General features: G+C 53.5%; 3 protein-coding genes and 1 long non-coding RNA gene across 6 annotated transcripts; 3 read left to right on the top strand and 1 right to left on the bottom strand.

The window, feature by feature from the left end:
* Nucleotides 1-71: 71 nt before the first annotated feature.
* Nucleotides 72-8,079, top strand: LOC105473303 (CTD nuclear envelope phosphatase 1). Of its 2 annotated transcripts, XM_011727054.3 has the most exons (9): nt 72-203; nt 4,037-4,103; nt 4,198-4,316; nt 4,517-4,588; nt 5,005-5,121; nt 5,238-5,349; nt 6,704-6,788; nt 7,422-7,478; nt 7,716-8,079. In XM_011727054.3, coding segments are annotated over exons 1-9 (732 nt in total). In that variant the 5' UTR covers nt 72-101; the 3' UTR covers nt 7,717-8,079. The 2 variants fall into 2 exon arrangements, with proteins under 2 accessions (XP_011725356.1, XP_011725346.1); XM_011727044.3 differs by having other exon boundaries at nt 7,422-8,079.
* LOC139359436 (uncharacterized) lies at nt 180-8,489 on the bottom strand. The gene is made up of 3 exons (XR_011615354.1): nt 8,296-8,489; nt 1,259-1,382; nt 180-288 (listed from the first exon to the last, which is right to left on the bottom strand). It is a non-coding gene; the product is annotated as an uncharacterized lncRNA (long non-coding RNA).
* Nucleotides 8,490-9,177: 688 nt separating this feature from the next.
* Nucleotides 9,178-11,195, top strand: GABARA (GABA type A receptor-associated protein). The gene is made up of 4 exons (XM_011727062.2): nt 9,178-9,368; nt 9,939-10,017; nt 10,158-10,276; nt 10,695-11,195. The coding sequence occupies exons 1-4, from the start codon at nt 9,279-9,281 to the stop codon at nt 10,758-10,760; spliced, it is 354 nt and encodes a 117-aa protein (XP_011725364.1). The 5' UTR covers nt 9,178-9,278; the 3' UTR covers nt 10,761-11,195.
* Nucleotides 11,196-11,597: 402 nt separating this feature from the next.
* LOC105473288 (PHD finger protein 23) lies at nt 11,598-16,565 on the top strand. Of its 2 annotated transcripts, none has more exons than XM_011727004.2 (5): nt 11,598-12,030; nt 13,936-13,967; nt 14,120-14,212; nt 14,828-15,665; nt 15,757-16,565. In XM_011727004.2, the coding sequence occupies exons 1-5, from the start codon at nt 11,985-11,987 to the stop codon at nt 15,969-15,971; spliced, it is 1,224 nt and encodes a 407-aa protein (XP_011725306.1). In that variant the 5' UTR covers nt 11,598-11,984; the 3' UTR covers nt 15,972-16,565. The 2 variants fall into 2 exon arrangements, with proteins under 2 accessions (XP_011725306.1, XP_011725317.1); XM_011727015.3 differs by lacking the exon at nt 11,598-12,030 and adding an exon at nt 12,137-12,367.
* The last annotated feature ends 169 nt before the right edge of the window (nt 16,566-16,734 follow it).

Below are 16,734 nucleotides of genomic sequence, written 5' to 3'. Positions count from 1 at the left end.
GGGGCCCCCGTTCCCCCTCCCGGCGGCGGGGGGCTGCCCCCGGGGGGCTGGCGGAGCTGGGCCGCGGGGGCCCCGGGGCCGGCGGTGCCGGGGTCATCGGGATGATGCGGACGCAGTGTCTGCTGGGGCTGCGCACGTTCGTGGCCTTCGCCGCCAAGCTCTGGAGCTTCTTCATTTACCTTTTGCGGAGGCAGATCCGCACGGTGAGCCAGGGTGGGCGCTGGCGGTGTTGGGGACGTCTGTCCGTGGTGGTCAGGGGTTTTCGGAGTGTCGGGCCTCTGTTTGGGCCTAGGAAGGGAGTCCTGACTGGGGCTTTTCTCGCCAGAGAATTGGGCACCCTAAGCGGGGCTTGGGCTGGGGAGGACGGAGACCCTTGTAATAGAACCTAGCCCTTGGGGGTTTTGATGGGGCTAGATGGGTCAGGATTTGGTAACTCTTGGGGGCTAAGGTGGTGGGTGGGGCGCTCTTTTAAGAAAGCTGGAGTTGTTGCTAAAGAAACGGAGAGGCGGGGAACACCTGTTTGATGACAGCCAGATCTGTTGATGTGGGCTTGTGAAAGACCCTATTTGGAACCTCTGTGTTTGGTCCCATAACAAGGGACAGACAGACTTGTGTGTCAAGGGTGGAGGTGGGTGGGAGGGCTTGTTACAAACAAGGACTGGAACTTGGCCCTGGGTGTGAAGGAGAAACCCCTGAGGTTCCCATTAAGGGAACTCTTCCAAAAAGACTGAAAATGTATTTCATAGTGTGAGTGTAGGTATCTGGATTTCTAGAGGACTAAAGCAGATACTTTTATGATGGGCCTCTTTAATTGTGGGAGGAAGTTCAAGGTGGGTGCTGTGCCCACCATTAAAGTTTGGGTGTCCCTGTCAGAGGACAGCGCTGGTCAGTTGTAAGGCTTGAATCTGAGGACATGTTTGCTTGTCCAGGAGAGCCTAGCATTCTGAGGGATACTGTCTGGATGGACCCAAGCATCTCTGGGTCCCCTCCTCCTTAGCTTTTCTCCAAGGTCAGAGCTCCTTCAGCTAACAGCACTTTTAAATGAATGTGCTCTTGTGGTCTCACCACCACCAGGGAGAATCCTCGGAAGGAGTCTGGGGAGAATTTAGTAAGCAGAGACAAAGGTTCTGGGTCTGTACTCTGGTCTGTATCCCTTAGCATACCTCAATACAGTTTGAAAGAATAAACCCAGGTTGGGGTGACCTGGGGTCCAGGGAATTTCCAGAAAGCCCTCAGTGGTAGTGGTGGTTGACTTAACTGATTTGGGAGAATGGGTCTGATCTTGGATTCATTCTCTACTTTACCAGTCTGCTTCCACTTCCTGATTCAGGGCGCGAACAGTACAGGATGGTTGTGGCTCTAGGTTGTGGCCCAGAGACGAGCTAGGAGCCAAGAAAAATTTAGAGTCAGAGATGCTGGGATATATGTGGGACTATCTCCTGAGATTTTCTTTTCTTTTCTGAGACAGTTTTGCTCTGTCGCCCAGGCTGGAGTGCAGTGGCGCGATCTCGGCTCACTGCAACCTCCACCTCCTGGGTTCAAGCGATTCTCCTGCTTCAGCCTCTTGAATAGCTGGAATTACAGGCACCCACCACCACACCTGGCTAATTCTTGTAATTTTAGTAGAGATGGGTTTTCACCATGTTGGCCAGGCTGGTCTCAAACTCCTGACCTCAAGTGATCTGCCCGCCTTGGCTTCCCAAAGTGCTGGGATTGAGCCACTGCGCCTGGCCTCTTGGCGTTTTCTTTATGGGTTGACTGCCATCTTCTCTGACGTTCTCGCTCTAACACATCAGTTTTCTGGGTATGGGGAGTGGTGCTTCAGCTCATCCACAGGTTACTTCCAAAATTGCTCTCCTTTGGGCAGCACTGACCCCACAGTCTTTTGTCCTCCCTTCCCTTCCAATCTGGTTTCTTTCCCCACCCCCTTTCTGGCAGATGCTTGGAGCATTCCCTACATGCCCAGCATATGCAACCCGAGATAGCAAGGCTGGACACCGGAGCTGTTTCGGACCTCATCATGGCCCAGGGAGAAAAGAAGGGCAGATCTTGACTAGCAGGACAGAGCCCTTTGGGTTTACAAGGGAGATCCTGGTTCTGGTGTGGCTTGGGGCCTAGGTATGCACTGAAGAGGCTTTGTGCCTTTGAAGAAAAGTGTGGAGGAGGGAATTGCCAGACTTTGCATAGGGAGATGTGCGTATTAGGAAATAGGAACCTCTAGAGAAGGCTTGGAGAAGCAGAGCTGGAAGGATGAGGTGGTGACGTCCTTGTCCCTTATTCACCTCTCACTTACAGCCCTGACTTCACTCTGGCCTTCTCCAAACCCTGCCAGTCAGCCTGGCAGGGGCTTTCCAGTGTTCTTTGCCTCGCCCTGGGTACCAGGATAAGGGGACTGTTCAGAGGGCTGAGGTTCTCTGAACTTGTGACTTGGCTACAAGAGACAGAAGTGGACAGGTGGCTGGTTAAAATAGGCCTGGTGGCTTCTAGCCAGAGGAACTTAGCTGACCTGACAACCTCTGGATTCCCTTATTCTATATTCCCATTAAGGACCCAGGAATCTCCTCCTGACTCCTACTCCCTGTGCACTAGGGAATCTGAGGCTCTCAGTTCCCAATGTGAGATGATGGTAGTTGCTACAAATAATTCTTGGGGTGAAGGTTGCATTGTGGGGGTCATTTCTTTGTTCAGTGTAGCAGGATAGTATCATGGTTAAGAGGGCAGGTTCGGCCGGGCCGGGGGTTCACGCCTGTAATCCCAACACTTTGGGAGGCCGAGGCAGGTGGATCATGAGGTCAGGAGTTTGAGACCAGCCTGGCCAATATGGTGAAACCCCATCTCTACTAAAAATACAAAAATTAGCCGGGTGTGGTACACGCACCTGTAGTCCCAGCTGCTTACGAGGCTGAGGCAGAATTGCTTGAACCTGGGAGGTGGAGGTTGCAGTGAGCCGAGATCATGCCACTGCACTCCAGCCTGGGCAACAGAGCGAGACTTAAAAAAAAAAAAAAAAAAAAAAAGAGAAAGAAAAAAGAGGGCAGGTTCTTGGATTGAACTACATTGGTATAATCCTGGCTCTATCACTTCATTGATTCTACTTTTTTTTTTTTTTTTTTTTTTTGAGATGGAGTCTCTCTCTCAACAGGCTGGATGGAGTACAGTGGCTTGATCTCGGCTCACTACAACCTCTGCCTCCCGGGTTCAAGCCATTCTCCTGCCTCAGCCTCCTGAGTGGCTGGAGCTACAGGCACGCACCACCACGTCCAGCTAATTTTTGTATTTTTAGCAGAGACGGGGTTTCACCATGTTGGCCAGGATGGTCTCCAGCTCTTGACCTTGTGATCCGCCCGCCTTGGTCTCCCAAAGTGCTGGGGTTACAGGCATGAGCCACCATGCCCGGCTGATTCTACTAATATTAACTGACCACTTTTGCTATAGTGTTCTGGGAACTGTGAATACAGCCATGATCTAGACAAAATCATATTCTCATGGAGTTTTCATTTTAATTAGGGAGAGAAACAAGATAATTCCTAGCTGTGTGGCCTCAGTTTCAACCTTAAAACAGGAATAACAGTAGTATTAGGGTTGTTTTGAGGATTACATGAAAAAGGCCAGGCGTGGTGGCTCATTCCTGTAATCTTAGCACTTTGGGAGGCCAAGGCAGGAGGATCACAAGATCAGGAGGATCACAAGGCAGGAGGATCACAAGACCAGCCAGGCCAATATGGTGAAACCTCATCTCTACTAGAAATACAAAAATGAGCCAGGCATGGTGGCGCGCACGTGTAGTCCCAGCTACTAGGGAGGCTGAGGCAGGAGAATTGCTTGAACCTGGGTGACGGAGGTTGCAGTGAGCCGAGATCGCGCCACTGCACTCCAGCCTGGGCAACAGAGCGAGACTCCATCTCAAAAAAAAAAATAATAATCCTAAATTACATACACAGTACCTGTGGTAAATGTTCAGTATGTGCTCCTTGTTACTGTTACTGGGGAAGACTTCCTTATAAAGGGTTTCAATACTCTTTTGTGCTATTTGTAGGTAATTCAGTACCAAACTGTTCGATATGATATCCTCCCCTTATCTCCTGTGTCCCGGAATCGGCTAGGTAAGTATGTGGTGGGAAGCCTCCTTTAGGGTGAAGTAGGGGCCAGCTTTGGGCCAGAGGTTGGTCAATACTATTCTTCCCCACTGTGGTTCAGCCCAGGTGAAGAGGAAGATCCTGGTGCTGGATCTGGATGAGACACTTATTCACTCCCACCATGATGGGGTCCTGAGGCCCACAGTCCGGCCTGGTACGCCTCCTGACTTCATCCTCAAGGTGTGTGGTGGTGGGGAGTGATGAAATGGTTCCATCTGTTCCTCTGCCCAGACCTGGACTCCCTTTCCCAGTCCCAGAGCATCTGTCTCCATCCACTGGCACCAGTGTCAGCCTGGAGGAGGGAAGCAGGTGGGTGGGGCATTTTCTAGGCCTGGGTTGTGGTGGTCATGACTTCCCCCAGCCCATCTGTTCTTCTATAGGTGGTAATAGACAAACATCCTGTCCGGTTTTTTGTACATAAGAGGCCCCATGTGGATTTCTTCCTGGAAGTGGTGAGTTTTGGAGAGCTAAAGGGAGCTCTGTAATGAAGGGGTGGTTTTAGGGCTCTGGGGATTCGGAGGATTTGGAGGAAGGGGTGAGGAGAAATGGGTAAGAGCAGTTTTTGAGAGGCGAGGATGTAGAATGGTGGGGAAGTGGCTTTCAGTACTTGGGGTTCATCTGTTGTGCTGATGTAATTCTTTTCTGCCAGCATCTTTCTCTTTTGCTTGCATTTCTGAATCTTAAGAGTGTAGGATGCCTAACACTGAGTTTGGAGGTTTGGGCTGGGGGTTCAGAATTTCATGTCCTCCGAGACATTTGATGTTGATGGAAGGCCTGAAGGACTATGCTGTTGCCCTTCTGAAAGATAACTATGTCTAAAGGAATCATCACCTTGTATGGCATCGCCCTCTCCCCCAATCTATTTCAGGTGAGCCAGTGGTACGAGCTGGTGGTGTTTACAGCAAGCATGGAGATCTATGGCTCTGCTGTGGCAGATAAACTGGACAACAGCAGAAGCATTCTTAAGAGGAGATACTACAGACAGGTAAGCTAGAATCCCAGTCTAAGAGTGTGACTTGGGAGGGAGGCCACCAGGGAGGGATCTGGGTTTGAGGAAAGAATCCTGGAGAGAGGCCTACTACATAATCCCCTGCCTTCCAGCACTGCACTTTGGAGTTGGGCAGCTACATCAAGGACCTCTCTGTGGTCCACAGTGACCTCTCCAGCATTGTGATCCTGGATAACTCCCCAGGGGCTTACAGGAGCCATCCAGGTACGGGGGAAGGTGGTAAGGCTGGCAGGACCAGAACATGGTTCTGAGAAGGTATTTTTCCAGGAGACCTGGGCTTTGGTCCTTGAGAGCTGGGATTGCCTAGATCATCCCTAGTTTGCGAAAAGTCCAAATGCAAGTTACTTTTCTGTTTCAAGTGAGATACCATATATGTCCATTTCATAAGTCAGATTTCTTATATCATTTTTTTCTTTTTTAAAATTTATTTTTGGCCAGGCACCGTGGCTCATGCCCGTAATCCCAGCACTTTGGGAAGCCAAGGCAGGTGGATCACCAGGTCAGAAGTTCAAGACCAGTGTGACAAACATGGTGAAACCCCGTCTCTACTAAAAATAGAAAAAACTAGCCAGGCGTGGTGGCATGTGCCTATAATCCCAGCTACTCGGGAGGCTGAGGCAGGAGAATTGCTTGCACCCGGGAGGCGGAGGTTGCAGTGAGCTGAGATCGCACCATTGCACTCCAGCCTGGGTGACAGAGCGAGACTCCATCTCAAAAAAAAAATTAAATAAATTTTTTTATTTTTGAGATAGGGTCTCACTGTGTTGGCCAGGCAGCAGTGCAGCGTCATGATCATAGCTCACTGCAGCCTCAATCTCCCAGGCTCAAGTGATCCTTTTGCCTCAGTTTCCGCAGTAGTTGGAACTATAGGCGTGCACCACCATGCCCAGCTTTATTTATTTATGAGATGGAGTCTCACAGTGTTGCCTGGGCTGGAATGCAGTGGCGTGATCTCGGCTTACTGCAACCTCCGACTCCCAGGTTCAAGCGATTCTCCTGCCTCAGCCTCCCACATAGCTGGGACTACAGGCACCTGCCACCACGCACAGCTAATTTTTTGTATTTTTAGTAGCAACGGAGTTTCACCATGTTGGCCAGGCTGGTCTTGAACTCCTGACCTTGTGATTCGCCCGCCTTGGCCTCCCAAAGTGCTGAGATTACAGGCGTAAGCCACCGCCCCTGGCCAATTTTTTGATTTTTAGTAGAGAAGGGATCTCATTGTGTTGCCCAGGCTGGACTCAAACTCCTGAGCTCAAGTGATCCTCCCACCTCGGCCTCTCAAAGTGTTGGTTTAACAGCTGTGAGCCACTGCACCTGGCCAAGTGTGTTTCAAGTGAGGCACAATGGCAGTTAGTTTGACTAGAAGCATCAATAAGTATGAGACCTGGTGATTAAAACTTAATATTGGAGCATAAATCAGGAGTTTTACTTAGGTTGTTGACTTCCAGTAGTGGGAAGTATATGTTTTTAATAATAATTCCTCCTTCCCTCCAAGAAGGTAAAAACACCCAGTCTCTTGAATTCTGTTTCTCCTCATCTGCATTTTCACCCACCCTAGACAATGCCATCCCCATCAAATCGTGGTTCAGTGACCCCAGCGACACAGCCCTTCTCAACCTGCTCCCGATGCTGGATGCCCTCAGGTAAGGGAAGTGGGCTCTGGACACTTGGATATCTGAAGAAAGGAGGAGGTGGGGGATCCTCAGAGGGAATAAAAAACGTTTGTCCTGTTTTAACTCTCTTCCCTTAAGAATTTAACATTTGGGGCCGGGCGCGGTGGCTCAAGCCTGTAATCCCAGCACTTTGGGAGGCCGAGACGGGCGGATCACGAGGTCAGGAGATCGAGACCATCCTGGCTAACACGGTGAAACCCTGTCTCTACTAAAAAATACAAAAAAACTAGCCGGGTGAGGTGGCGGGCGCCTGTAGTCCCAGCTACTCAGGAGGCTGAGGCAGGAGAATGGCGTGAACCCGGGAGGCGGAGCTTGCAGTGAGCTGAGATCCGGCCACAGCACTCCAGCCTGGGTGACAGAGCGAGACTCCGTCTCAAAAAAAAAAAAAAAAAAAAAAAAAAAAAAGAATTTAACATTTGGAACCAGGTCTTCTTACTTAAAAGCTCATCACTTTAGCGGGTAGGCTGTGGGCAAATTGAACCTATGTAATCATGAATATGGTGATAATTTAGGTCCCACATCTCCAGTGATGCTGCCTTACATGAGTGTTGTGAGGGTATCAACTATAAGGTACTCTACCAATGCAAGTTATTGTCACCCCAGGTTCACCGCTGATGTTCGTTCTGTGCTGAGCCGAAACCTTCACCAACATCGGCTCTGGTGACAGCTGCTCCCCCTCCACCTGAGTTGGGGTGGGGGGGAAAGGGAGGACGAGCCCTTGGGATGCCGTCTGATGCCCTGTCCAATGTGAGGACTGCCTGGGCAGGGTCTGCCCCTCCCACCCCTCTCTGCCCTGGGAGCCCTACACTCCACTTGGAGTCTGGATGGACACATGGGCCGGGGGCTCTGAAGCAGCCTCACTCTTAACTTCGTGTTCACACTCCTTGGAAACCCCAGACTGGGATACAGGCGGAAGCCTAGGAGACCGAATCAGTGTGTGTGAAGAGGCAGGACTGGCCAGAGTGACAGACATACGGTGATCCAGGAGGCTCAAAGAGAAGCCAAGTCAGCTTTGTTGTGATTGGATTTTTTTTTAAAACTCTTGTACAAAACTGATCTAATTCTTCACTCCTGCTCCAAGGGCTGGGCTGTGGGTGGGATACTGGGATTTTGGGCCACTGGATTTTCCCTAAATTTGTCCCCCCTTTCCTCTCCTTCTATTTTTCTCTCCTTAGACTCCCTCAGACCTGTAACCAGCTTTGTGTCTTTTTTTCCTTTCTTCTCTTTTAAACCATGCATTATAACTTTGAAACCAAAACGGCCCTAGGTCCTTCTCTGGGGTTTTGGGAAGTGAAGGGAGGGAACTTTGTTTACATGCACCCTGTCCCCCGAGCAGAGGGGGAAGAGACTGCTGTTGGACTCAAGGGGCAGGGGGAAAGGTGGTGGTGAGTATGGGGATACAATAATGAATGTGGCCACCAGATGCTTTGGCGGGAAGGGCCGAGGATGTGCGCGCTGGTGGGGAGTGGAAAGATACCTTCGGAGCAGCAGGCTAGAAAGCAAGTAAGGAGAAACCTGGACGGCCAAAGGGCGTAGAGCTGGAGAAACGTCGGGCTTCGTCCGGGGTACTGACGTGGACAGGCTAAGCGGGCGCTGGCCCCAGGCGGCTGGCGCCCCGACCTCCGCAGTCCGGGGAGGCGTAGGTCCCCACTCGCCGCCGTCGCCCAGCCGGCCCCGCCTCCCCGGCGCCCTCCCAAGCCGGCCCTACTTCGCGCACCCGCCACGTGACGCTCCGCCCTCTTTGAGATCACATGATTTCACTCAAACCGTGCAGTGTTCCTCCGCGCTGGCGTAGTCCCTACCCCTCCAACCTCCTCTCCAGTCCCTATTGGTCTACTCATTCTTGGCACTTAAGCGTTCTGTACATCTCTCCAAACATCTGTTTTCTTTTTGACCTCTTACTTCTGGAGATCATCTCCGCCACTTGGGTACTACTTTGTTTTGGTGTCAACGGCCGCCTTCAGCGTAGCAATACGGTTCGTGAATAGCTAACCTTGTAATTGTCTCTGCTGTTCCTCTACGTTGTTTCCGAAAGGAACTTGGAGAAGCAAGTCTCGTATGATGATTACCATATCTTACTCCTCTTCAGCCCCAGCTTCGTTGAGGGGAAGGTTGGGGAACAGATTTAGAGTTATTTTCCATGACCAAAAGCCAACCGTCTTTGCTACGTCGCCTGCGTAGCCCACAAATTGATTCCAAAGCGATTACGCTAATGGCGTGAGGGGGCCGGTCAGTGGGTGGTGCTACGCTAGCAGCGTTAGCACCGCTGAGGTAGTGGCGTATCTTAGTGGGGGGGCCGTCCCCGATAGTCGGGGGCGGGGTTGGTGAATAGGGAAGTGGCGCAAATTCGTGGATCGCTCCGCTGAATCCGCCCGCGCGTCGCCGCCGTCGCCGCCGCCCCCCGTCCCGGCCCCCCCGGGTTCCCTCAGCCCAGCCCGGTCCAGCCCGGTTCCCGGGAGGATGAAGTTCGTGTACAAAGAAGAGCATCCGTTCGAGAAGCGCCGCTCTGAGGGCGAGAAAATCCGAAAGAAATACCCGGACCGGGTGCCGGTGAGGACAGAAGCCAGGGCCGAGGGCGCGGGACGCTTACGCTGACGCCACAGCCTGGCCTTGGATCTGGGACGGGCAGCGCAGGGATCAGGCTGCTGGCTGTGTTGGGGTTGGGAGCGAGCCTGAAACTGCTGTCCTTGGGACCGAGGATGAAAGGAGTGGGGTAGTGGTGGACGTGGGGTTGAGAGGGATGTGGACAGGAGAGAGAAACCTTAGCATTTGTGTGAGTGGAGGCCTTAGAGAGTTTGACAGCCTGAGCCTCAAATGGCCATACCCCCAACTAGCTAAGGTTGCGAGATTGAATCACTAGTGGACCCAGACAAGTCATCTCCGTGATTAAGATAGTTGTTTATGGTGACGCCCTATTCGGTGGATGGATCCTGGATATTTAAATAAGCTCCAGTCAGTGAGGTCAGGATCTCTGGGACTCAGTGCTGCACCGCGTGTACAAAGACAAAGAGATGAGTCTGGGGTAGATTTAGGTACTAGGAATACTGTTACTTGAGTTCCTGACAGGTGCAGCTTTGGCGCTGCATTCCTTCTGTCTGCTAATTTTCGTCTCTTTATCAGGTGATAGTAGAAAAGGCTCCCAAAGCTCGGATAGGAGACCTGGACAAAAAGAAATACCTGGTGCCTTCTGATCTCACAGGTGGGAACCTGACCCAAGGCTCAGGCTTGCTTCCCGTGGGTGGGAGTGCAGTCTCTGCGGGAGAAGGCTCCACCTAGCAGCTGTTCTTTTGGGGGCATTTTTGACCTCTGTGACTTTCTTGCACCTTGTATCTTTTGCAGTTGGTCAGTTCTACTTCTTGATCCGGAAGCGAATTCATCTCCGAGCTGAGGATGCCTTGTTTTTCTTTGTCAACAATGTCATTCCACCCACCAGTGCCACAATGGGTCAGCTCTACCAGGTATGGTGACCGGGAAGTGGTGGAGGCTTTGGAGAGGAATCTTGGAAGAGCGTGAGGGGAAGAAAGTGTTGTTACATCAGTATTTTGGACTAGCTTCCTCGCTTGCCTTAACATTTCATAATAGCCGTGGTTTGGGGGTTGGGACAGAACAGTAGGAGTAGAGAGAAGGAAAGAGAACAGTGAACTAGAGAAACTGTTCGGGACCCTTCCCAGTCTTCCTCTCCATTCCAAAGCAGCAGAAAATAGTTTGAGGCCTTTTTTGCCCAGGACTGCAGAGATTATATTGCTCGTGTGCTAGGCCTTGGAGTCAGTGAAGGAGTCGGGCACTGGTTTCTGGTTCTAGAAGAAAGTGTCTGGGTCGTGGTTGGTTTAAGGAACTGGAGCCCAGTTGCTGAACAGTTTTCTGCCTTCATCCCAGGAACACCATGAAGAAGACTTCTTTCTCTACATTGCCTACAGTGACGAGAGTGTCTACGGTCTCTGAAGCTGCTGTCCCTGAGCTGGAGGGGGGTCTCATTCTACAAAGAGAGAGGTGGCCCCCTTTTCTTGACCTCCTCCTCCTTCAGGCTCAAACACCACCTCCCTTATTCAGGACGGGCACTTCTTAATGTTTGAAGTTTTCTCTCCAGCCTCTCTTCGGAGGGGTAATGGTGGAGTTGGCATCTTGTACCTCTCCTTTCTCCTTTCTTCCCCTTTCTCTGCCCGCCTTTCCCATCCTGCTTTAGACTTCTTGATTGTCAGTCTCTTCACATCCAGTGATTGTTTTGGTTTCTGTTCCCTTTCTGACTGCCCAAGGGGCTCAGAACCCCAGCAATCCCTTCCTTTCACTACCTTCTTTTTTGGGGGTAGTTGGAAGGGACTGAAATTGTGGGGGGAAAGGTAGGAGGCACATCAATAAAGAGGAAACCACCAAGCTGAACTGAATTTTGCCTTGTGTTGCTCCCCTCGTCCCGCTGATTTTTAGTCTTTCCAAGGTGTCAGTGGGTTTCAGTGGTGGGGAAAGGAGTATTGGGTACAAGCTGGAGGAATAGAAGTATATTTTGGTTTATTCTGTCCATGTTGGGCTTTTCCCTGTCTGCAAAAAGAGGGTGCTTTTTTGTGATGGAATGGAATACTGAGGATCATTTAATGAAACTTTAGTTTTATGACATGTATGTGAAACTGAATTTTAAAAATGCTCAGGTAAAACTTTTGTTTTTTTTTACTGTGGGTTCCTGTGGAGAAAGTTCCAAAGTACCTGCTTTAGGTGAACATCCACATTTGCTAGAACATTCTAATTAAGGAAGATATTTTCATGTGTGTAAGCTAGTAAAACGGCTGTTCTCAGTTGCATGTCACTTGGCTAGACTTTTGCCGGTGTGTGGGATTCAGCAGAGTGGAATCAGGGAGGGAGAAGACTGGGAGGGGGAGCCATTATCGCCAGGAATACTTCATCTCCCAGCAATCATTTCTCCGGCAGGCCGGAAGTGGGGCGGTCCCTCGGGGGAGAAAGAAGCTGCAGAACGAGGCAGTATGGTGGCCGAGAGTTCTAATCCGTTCTTCCTCTTCTTTCTTGGTCCCGCCCAGCCTACATCTCCCAGGGGCCGGCGCGCGCACTTCCGCTCTCTCCTCTGGCTCCCGGTCTCCCCGCCACTCCCCGGGGGAGGGGAGCGGCTTGGGGCGCCTGCGCCAGCCTGTGGCTTTCTGGGAATCAAAGTTCCGGAGGCTCATGCGGTCCCTTTTCCGCTGTCCCCGGACGGACTACAAAACCCTTGGTGCACTGCGCCTCGGCGCCGGCGGAGGGAGGAGGGAGAGAAGAGGAGGGAGGGAGGAGAGAGGAGGAGGAGGAGGAGGAGGGAGCAGGCGGCCGGCGGCGCGGGGGGAGGGGGCCCGGTCCGGGAGTGCGGGAGGCAGTGGTAGAGGGAGGTGGCGGCAGCGGCTAGCGGACTCGAGTCTCAACCGGGCTGAGGCGGACACTTCTGTGGAGCGAAGCAGTGGGAGCATCGAGCACTAGAGGCGGCACCGGGATACCCGGCTCCGGGGAGGGGGGCGCCGGACCGGGAGGAGGGGAGGGGGCGATGCTGGAAGCCATGGCGGAACCCAGTCCCGAAGGTGAGCTTTCGACCGGCGCGGAGCGCTGAGCCGGCGGGGGGGCGGACGAGGAATCAATTGGCAAACTTGGAGGTCGAGCCCCGAAGCCCAGCGGGGGAGTTCGGGGAGGGGGTCGGGAGGCTGGCCCTGGAGGTGGGAGAGCGACGAGTTGAGAGACCTTGGAGAAAGAGGAGTGGGAGACTGGGCTGGGGTAGTTGGAGATCAGACGGTGTGGGGGTGCGGGGGATAGGAGCTTGAAATCCGGAGCCTCGGGGGTTAGGGCCCGAAAGGGCCACCGGCAGATTGGGGCCCTGGAACTGGAAGGTTGGGGAAATCCAGTGGCCGGGAGTTGCTCAGGAGGGAGGACGTAGAAGAGGCTGAGTGAGGGGCCCGGTAGTTCGCCGAGGTGGGGTAGTTTGTGGCGGTGGTACGGGAGCTCCGAATAGTTGCCGCCGGAGAATGCCCGGTGATTGTCGGAGGGGTGGGCAGGTAGTTGTGGGGAGAAGAGGGGGTCTGGGTATTGTCTACGGCAGACGGACCTGTACCGGGGGGTAGTTGTGGAGAGAGCGAGCCAGGAAGCGAGGCGAGCTGGGTAGTTGTAGGGGGTGGTGGGGCGGGGTGGGGGGGTTAAGACCGGCGACTTGCGGGGGGGTTAGGGTTGGTCCGCGAGGGTTAGAGCCTGGGAGTTGCTGAGGGTGAGGGGGGCATCGGTGGCAGCAACGGTGGCTGCTGTGGAGAGAGAGTGGCTGGTTGGGGGGAAGGGGCTGGAGTTGAGGGGTCCATAGCCTAGTGACTGGGTGGTGAGTACGGGGGCGGAGGGGGGGCGGCGGCGGCCGGAGAGGGCTCGGAACAGGGCCGGGGGGCCCGGCGGGGAGCCCGGGGAGCTCGAAACGAGGAGGGGCCAAAGCCCCGGATGGGGGCGGAGGGACGGCGAAATTGTGGGGAGCGCGGTATGGGGGGGGGCAGGTGGGGCCGCGTCCGGGTTAGAGCTCCCGGGTCTGTCCCGGCCGTGAAGTAGCGTTGGATGCGTGTGCCTGTGTGTGTTTGGGGTGGGGGTGAGGGGCGCGCCGGGCCGCGTGCTCTAGTAGAAGGGGCCGGAGGGCGGGGAGCGGTTCGGCGTGGTCATCCTGGACCCTGGGGGCCGGCGGGCGGCGTGTGCGGTCTCGGAGGGCCTGAGGCGGTGGAGCGCGGTCGGGTAGGAACTCGGGGCTCTGGACGCATGTGAAGGACGGGGGCGGCGGGCGGCGGCCCGGACGCGGACCCGGGAGCGGTAAGGTGGGGTGGGGCGCTGAGGGATCCGAGTAGACTGGAGTCGAGAGAGACCGTGAGTTGGGGGGGGCGGGGCGCCGGGCCTCCGGTTGGGGGAAGGGGAGCGCTATAGCGAGGCCTCAGAGGGCGCCGCGCCCAGGCTCCGCCCCTCGCGGGGCGGAAGGGGGAGCAGGGGCGGATCCAACACAGCTGGGGGCCTGCTGGCCTGGCAGAGGGACCTGGGAGAGCCGGGGGTTCACTTAGGAACAACAGGGTTTAGAGGAGGAATTTTACACAGACTGTTTCGTAGTGTCTTGACTCAGCTTTTATTGCTTTTCCAGATCCACCTCCGACCCTGAAGCCAGAGACTCAGGTGAGATTTCCTTGATCTTTGCAGCCTAGTAGCCCTGCCTGACAACGCCCCCGCCCCCCTTTTCTAGACGCCTCACTTAGGGACTGTGTCTCTGGGAATGCCCTTCTTAAACTGTGTGGCTTTCCATGTGATCCATGTCTCCTTCCTTTCAGCCACCAGAGAAACGGCGGAGAACAATTGAGGATTTCAACAAATTCTGCAGTTTTGTTTTGGCATATGCTGGTTACATCCCTCCTAGCAAAGAGGTAGGGGCAAGAGAATTACTGACTTGAGGCTCGTGTCGTGGGACTAGAGAGTGGCTGTTGTTCAAATAGAACTGTACTGCTTTATAGGAGGAAGCCCCTAGAAATATGTAAGACTAGAGGGAAGTTGGAGATTCTTAGGACTGTGGTAGGAAAGCTGGTATGCAGGGAGTGGATGGCAGGGCTAGCTAGCTTGAACAGCAGTGAAAAGCAAGGGGGATCTGGAGTTGCTGGTCGAGATTTTGGCAGTCTTGAGGTGCTGTGAATAGAAGGTGTTTATGGATAAATTTTAGGGAGATGAAAATGGTAACAAATGAGGCTACACAGAAAAAGAGCTAAGGACATATGGCTCTGGTCTGGGGGACACCGTGTTCCACAGGCCCTGGGCGGGGCAGCGGTGAGGTATCAAGACTCGAAGGTGGAGGTAACACGGAGTGGTCACGAGGACATGCTGATGGGAATTGGGGTGGGGAGAAGTTTTGGGAGTACAGTGGGATTTAGTGGTTGAGGTAGAGGATATTTTGGGGTAAATCTAGTCACTCCTTTTCAAGCTGGGTTTGTGGAGGGGCTGAGATGACACTGGGGTTCTGCTGACCCTGGTCTCTTTCCCCTTTTAAGGAAAGTGACTGGCCCGCCTCTGGCTCCAGCTCTCCATTGCGAGGAGAGAGTGCGGCCGACAGTGATGGCTGGGACTCGGCCCCCTCAGATCTTCGAACCATCCAGACTTTTGTTAAGAAAGCAAAGTCATCCAAGAGAAGGGCAGCCCAAGCAGGTCCCACCCAGCCAGGACCCCCAAGGTCCACTTTCTCTCGTCTGCAGGCCCCCGACAGTGCTACCTTGCTTGAGAAGATGAAGCTCAAGGACTCTCTCTTTGATCTCGATGGGCCCAAGGTGGCATCTCCTTTGTCCCCCACATCCCTGACACATACCTCCCGGCCCCCTGCTGCTCTTACCCCCGTGCCCCTTTCCCAGGGGGACCTCTCCCATCCTCCTCGAAAGAAGGACCGAAAGAACCGAAAGTTGGGGCCAGGAGCTGGGGCTGGCTTTGGGGTGCTTCGGAGGCCTCGGCCAACTCCTGGGGATGGGGAAAAGAGATCTCGAATCAAGAAGAGCAAGAAGCGGAAGTTAAAAAAGGCAGAACGGGGGGATAGACTCCCACCTCCTGGGCCTCCCCAGGCACCCCCCAGTGATACAGACTCTGAAGAGGAGGAGGAAGAAGAGGAAGAGGAAGAAGAGGAAGAGATGGCAACAGTGGTAGGGGGTGAAGCCCCAGCCCCTGTGCTCCCAACACCCCCCGAGGCTCCTAGGCCCCCTGCCACAGTGCACCCTGAAGGAGTCCCTCCTACTGACAGTGAAAGCAAGGAGGTGGGCAGCACTGAAACAAGCCAAGATGGAGATGCCAGCTCCAGTGAAGGCGAGATGCGGGTCATGGATGAGGACATCATGGTAGAATCAGGTGAGAGGTTTGGGCTGGGGCGAGGGGTTTGAGGGTGTTGTGGATCCAGCAACTGCTCAGGCAGAATACCAAACAAACCTTTTTTCCCCAGGTGATGACTCATGGGATCTGATCACGTGTTACTGTCGAAAGCCCTTTGCAGGGCGGCCCATGATTGAGTGCAGCCTGTGTGGGACGTGGATCCACCTCTCCTGTGCTAAGATTAAGAAGACCAACGTCCCTGACTTCTTTTATTGCCAGAAATGCAAGGAACTGAGGCCAGAGGCCCGGCGGTTAGGGGGGCCTCCCAAATCTGGAGAGCCCTGACGGCACCAACTTTAGCCTGGAACTTCCAAATGATAACATGATTTGGGAACTGAGCCTCAGGGTCCTCAGCCTACCCCCTGGAGCTTGGATACTGTCCGCACTTCAAGGCAGGAATTCCCAAGGGAGACTTGTTTGAAAATGAGTGTCTCACTTTCCTACCCTATCCGTCCTCCCCACTCTGAACTTGAAATTGAACCCATTACGGTTGCGGGTGGGAGGCTGTGTCTCTAGACACATAATCTCTGTCTCTTGGACCTGCCACCATCACTTTCTGGGTCAGGATTGGAATTGGGATGGAATGGGACAGTTGTCTATAAAACTCTAGTGTAAATATTAGCACTCCCCTCCCTCATCTTTTCTTCTATTTCACTCCCCATTTATTTTCTTCTACACCGGTTGTATTTTTAATTTTGGACTTCCCCTACTGGGCATGGCAGCTCAAAGGTGGAGTACTAGAGCCTGGCCAAGCAAGGAAGGAAAGCAGAAAGGTGATGATTCTCACTCACCTCTTTTGTTTTTAATAATATTGGCCGCTGTTTGTACAGACAGCCTGCGTGTTGTAAATAAAGCAGAGTGGGCTCTTTTGTGTTTATAGCCCTCACTGTCCTGCTTGGGAGGGAGGCTTTGGTGGCTGAAGACTAGCTGGACGTGGTGCTGAAAGCCACCTCTCACAGTCCAGTCTGAAGATGGCACAGCACTGGGCCTCTCCCACCCCAAGATACTTGAGTAAGCCACCTCACAGCTTTCATTGTATTTGGCCCTC

This window comes from Macaca nemestrina, chromosome 17, assembly GCF_043159975.1.
Source record: "Macaca nemestrina isolate mMacNem1 chromosome 17, mMacNem.hap1, whole genome shotgun sequence".
Taxonomy (NCBI): Eukaryota; Metazoa; Chordata; class Mammalia; order Primates; family Cercopithecidae; genus Macaca; species Macaca nemestrina.
The sequence above is the reverse complement of the archived record's forward strand: the minus strand, read 5'-3'. Positions and strand labels throughout refer to the sequence as shown.

Bases quoted from the DNA above. Each gene is read 5' to 3' on its own strand.
- LOC105473288 (XM_011727004.2), top strand. From the start codon at position 11,985: ATGCGGTCCCTTTTCCGCTGTCCCCGGACGGACTACAAAACCCTTG. The intron at 13,968-14,119 runs GTGAGATTTCCT...CCTTCCTTTCAG, and splicing joins CCCTGAAGCCAGAGACTCAG to CCACCAGAGAAACGGCGGAG. The intron at 14,213-14,827 runs GTAGGGGCAAGA...TCCCCTTTTAAG, and splicing joins ACATCCCTCCTAGCAAAGAG to GAAAGTGACTGGCCCGCCTC.
- GABARA (XM_011727062.2), top strand. From the start codon at position 9,279: ATGAAGTTCGTGTACAAAGAAGAGCATCCGTTCGAGAAGCGCCGCTCT. The intron at 9,369-9,938 runs GTGAGGACAGAA...TCTCTTTATCAG, and splicing joins AATACCCGGACCGGGTGCCG to GTGATAGTAGAAAAGGCTCC. The intron at 10,018-10,157 runs GTGGGAACCTGA...TATCTTTTGCAG, and splicing joins GGTGCCTTCTGATCTCACAG to TTGGTCAGTTCTACTTCTTG.
- LOC105473303 (XM_011727044.3), top strand. From the start codon at position 102: ATGATGCGGACGCAGTGTCTGCTGGGGCTGCGCACGTTCGTGGCCTTC. The intron at 4,317-4,516 runs GTGTGTGGTGGT...GTTCTTCTATAG, and splicing joins CTCCTGACTTCATCCTCAAG to GTGGTAATAGACAAACATCC. The intron at 5,350-6,703 runs GTACGGGGGAAG...CACCCACCCTAG, and splicing joins GGCTTACAGGAGCCATCCAG to ACAATGCCATCCCCATCAAA.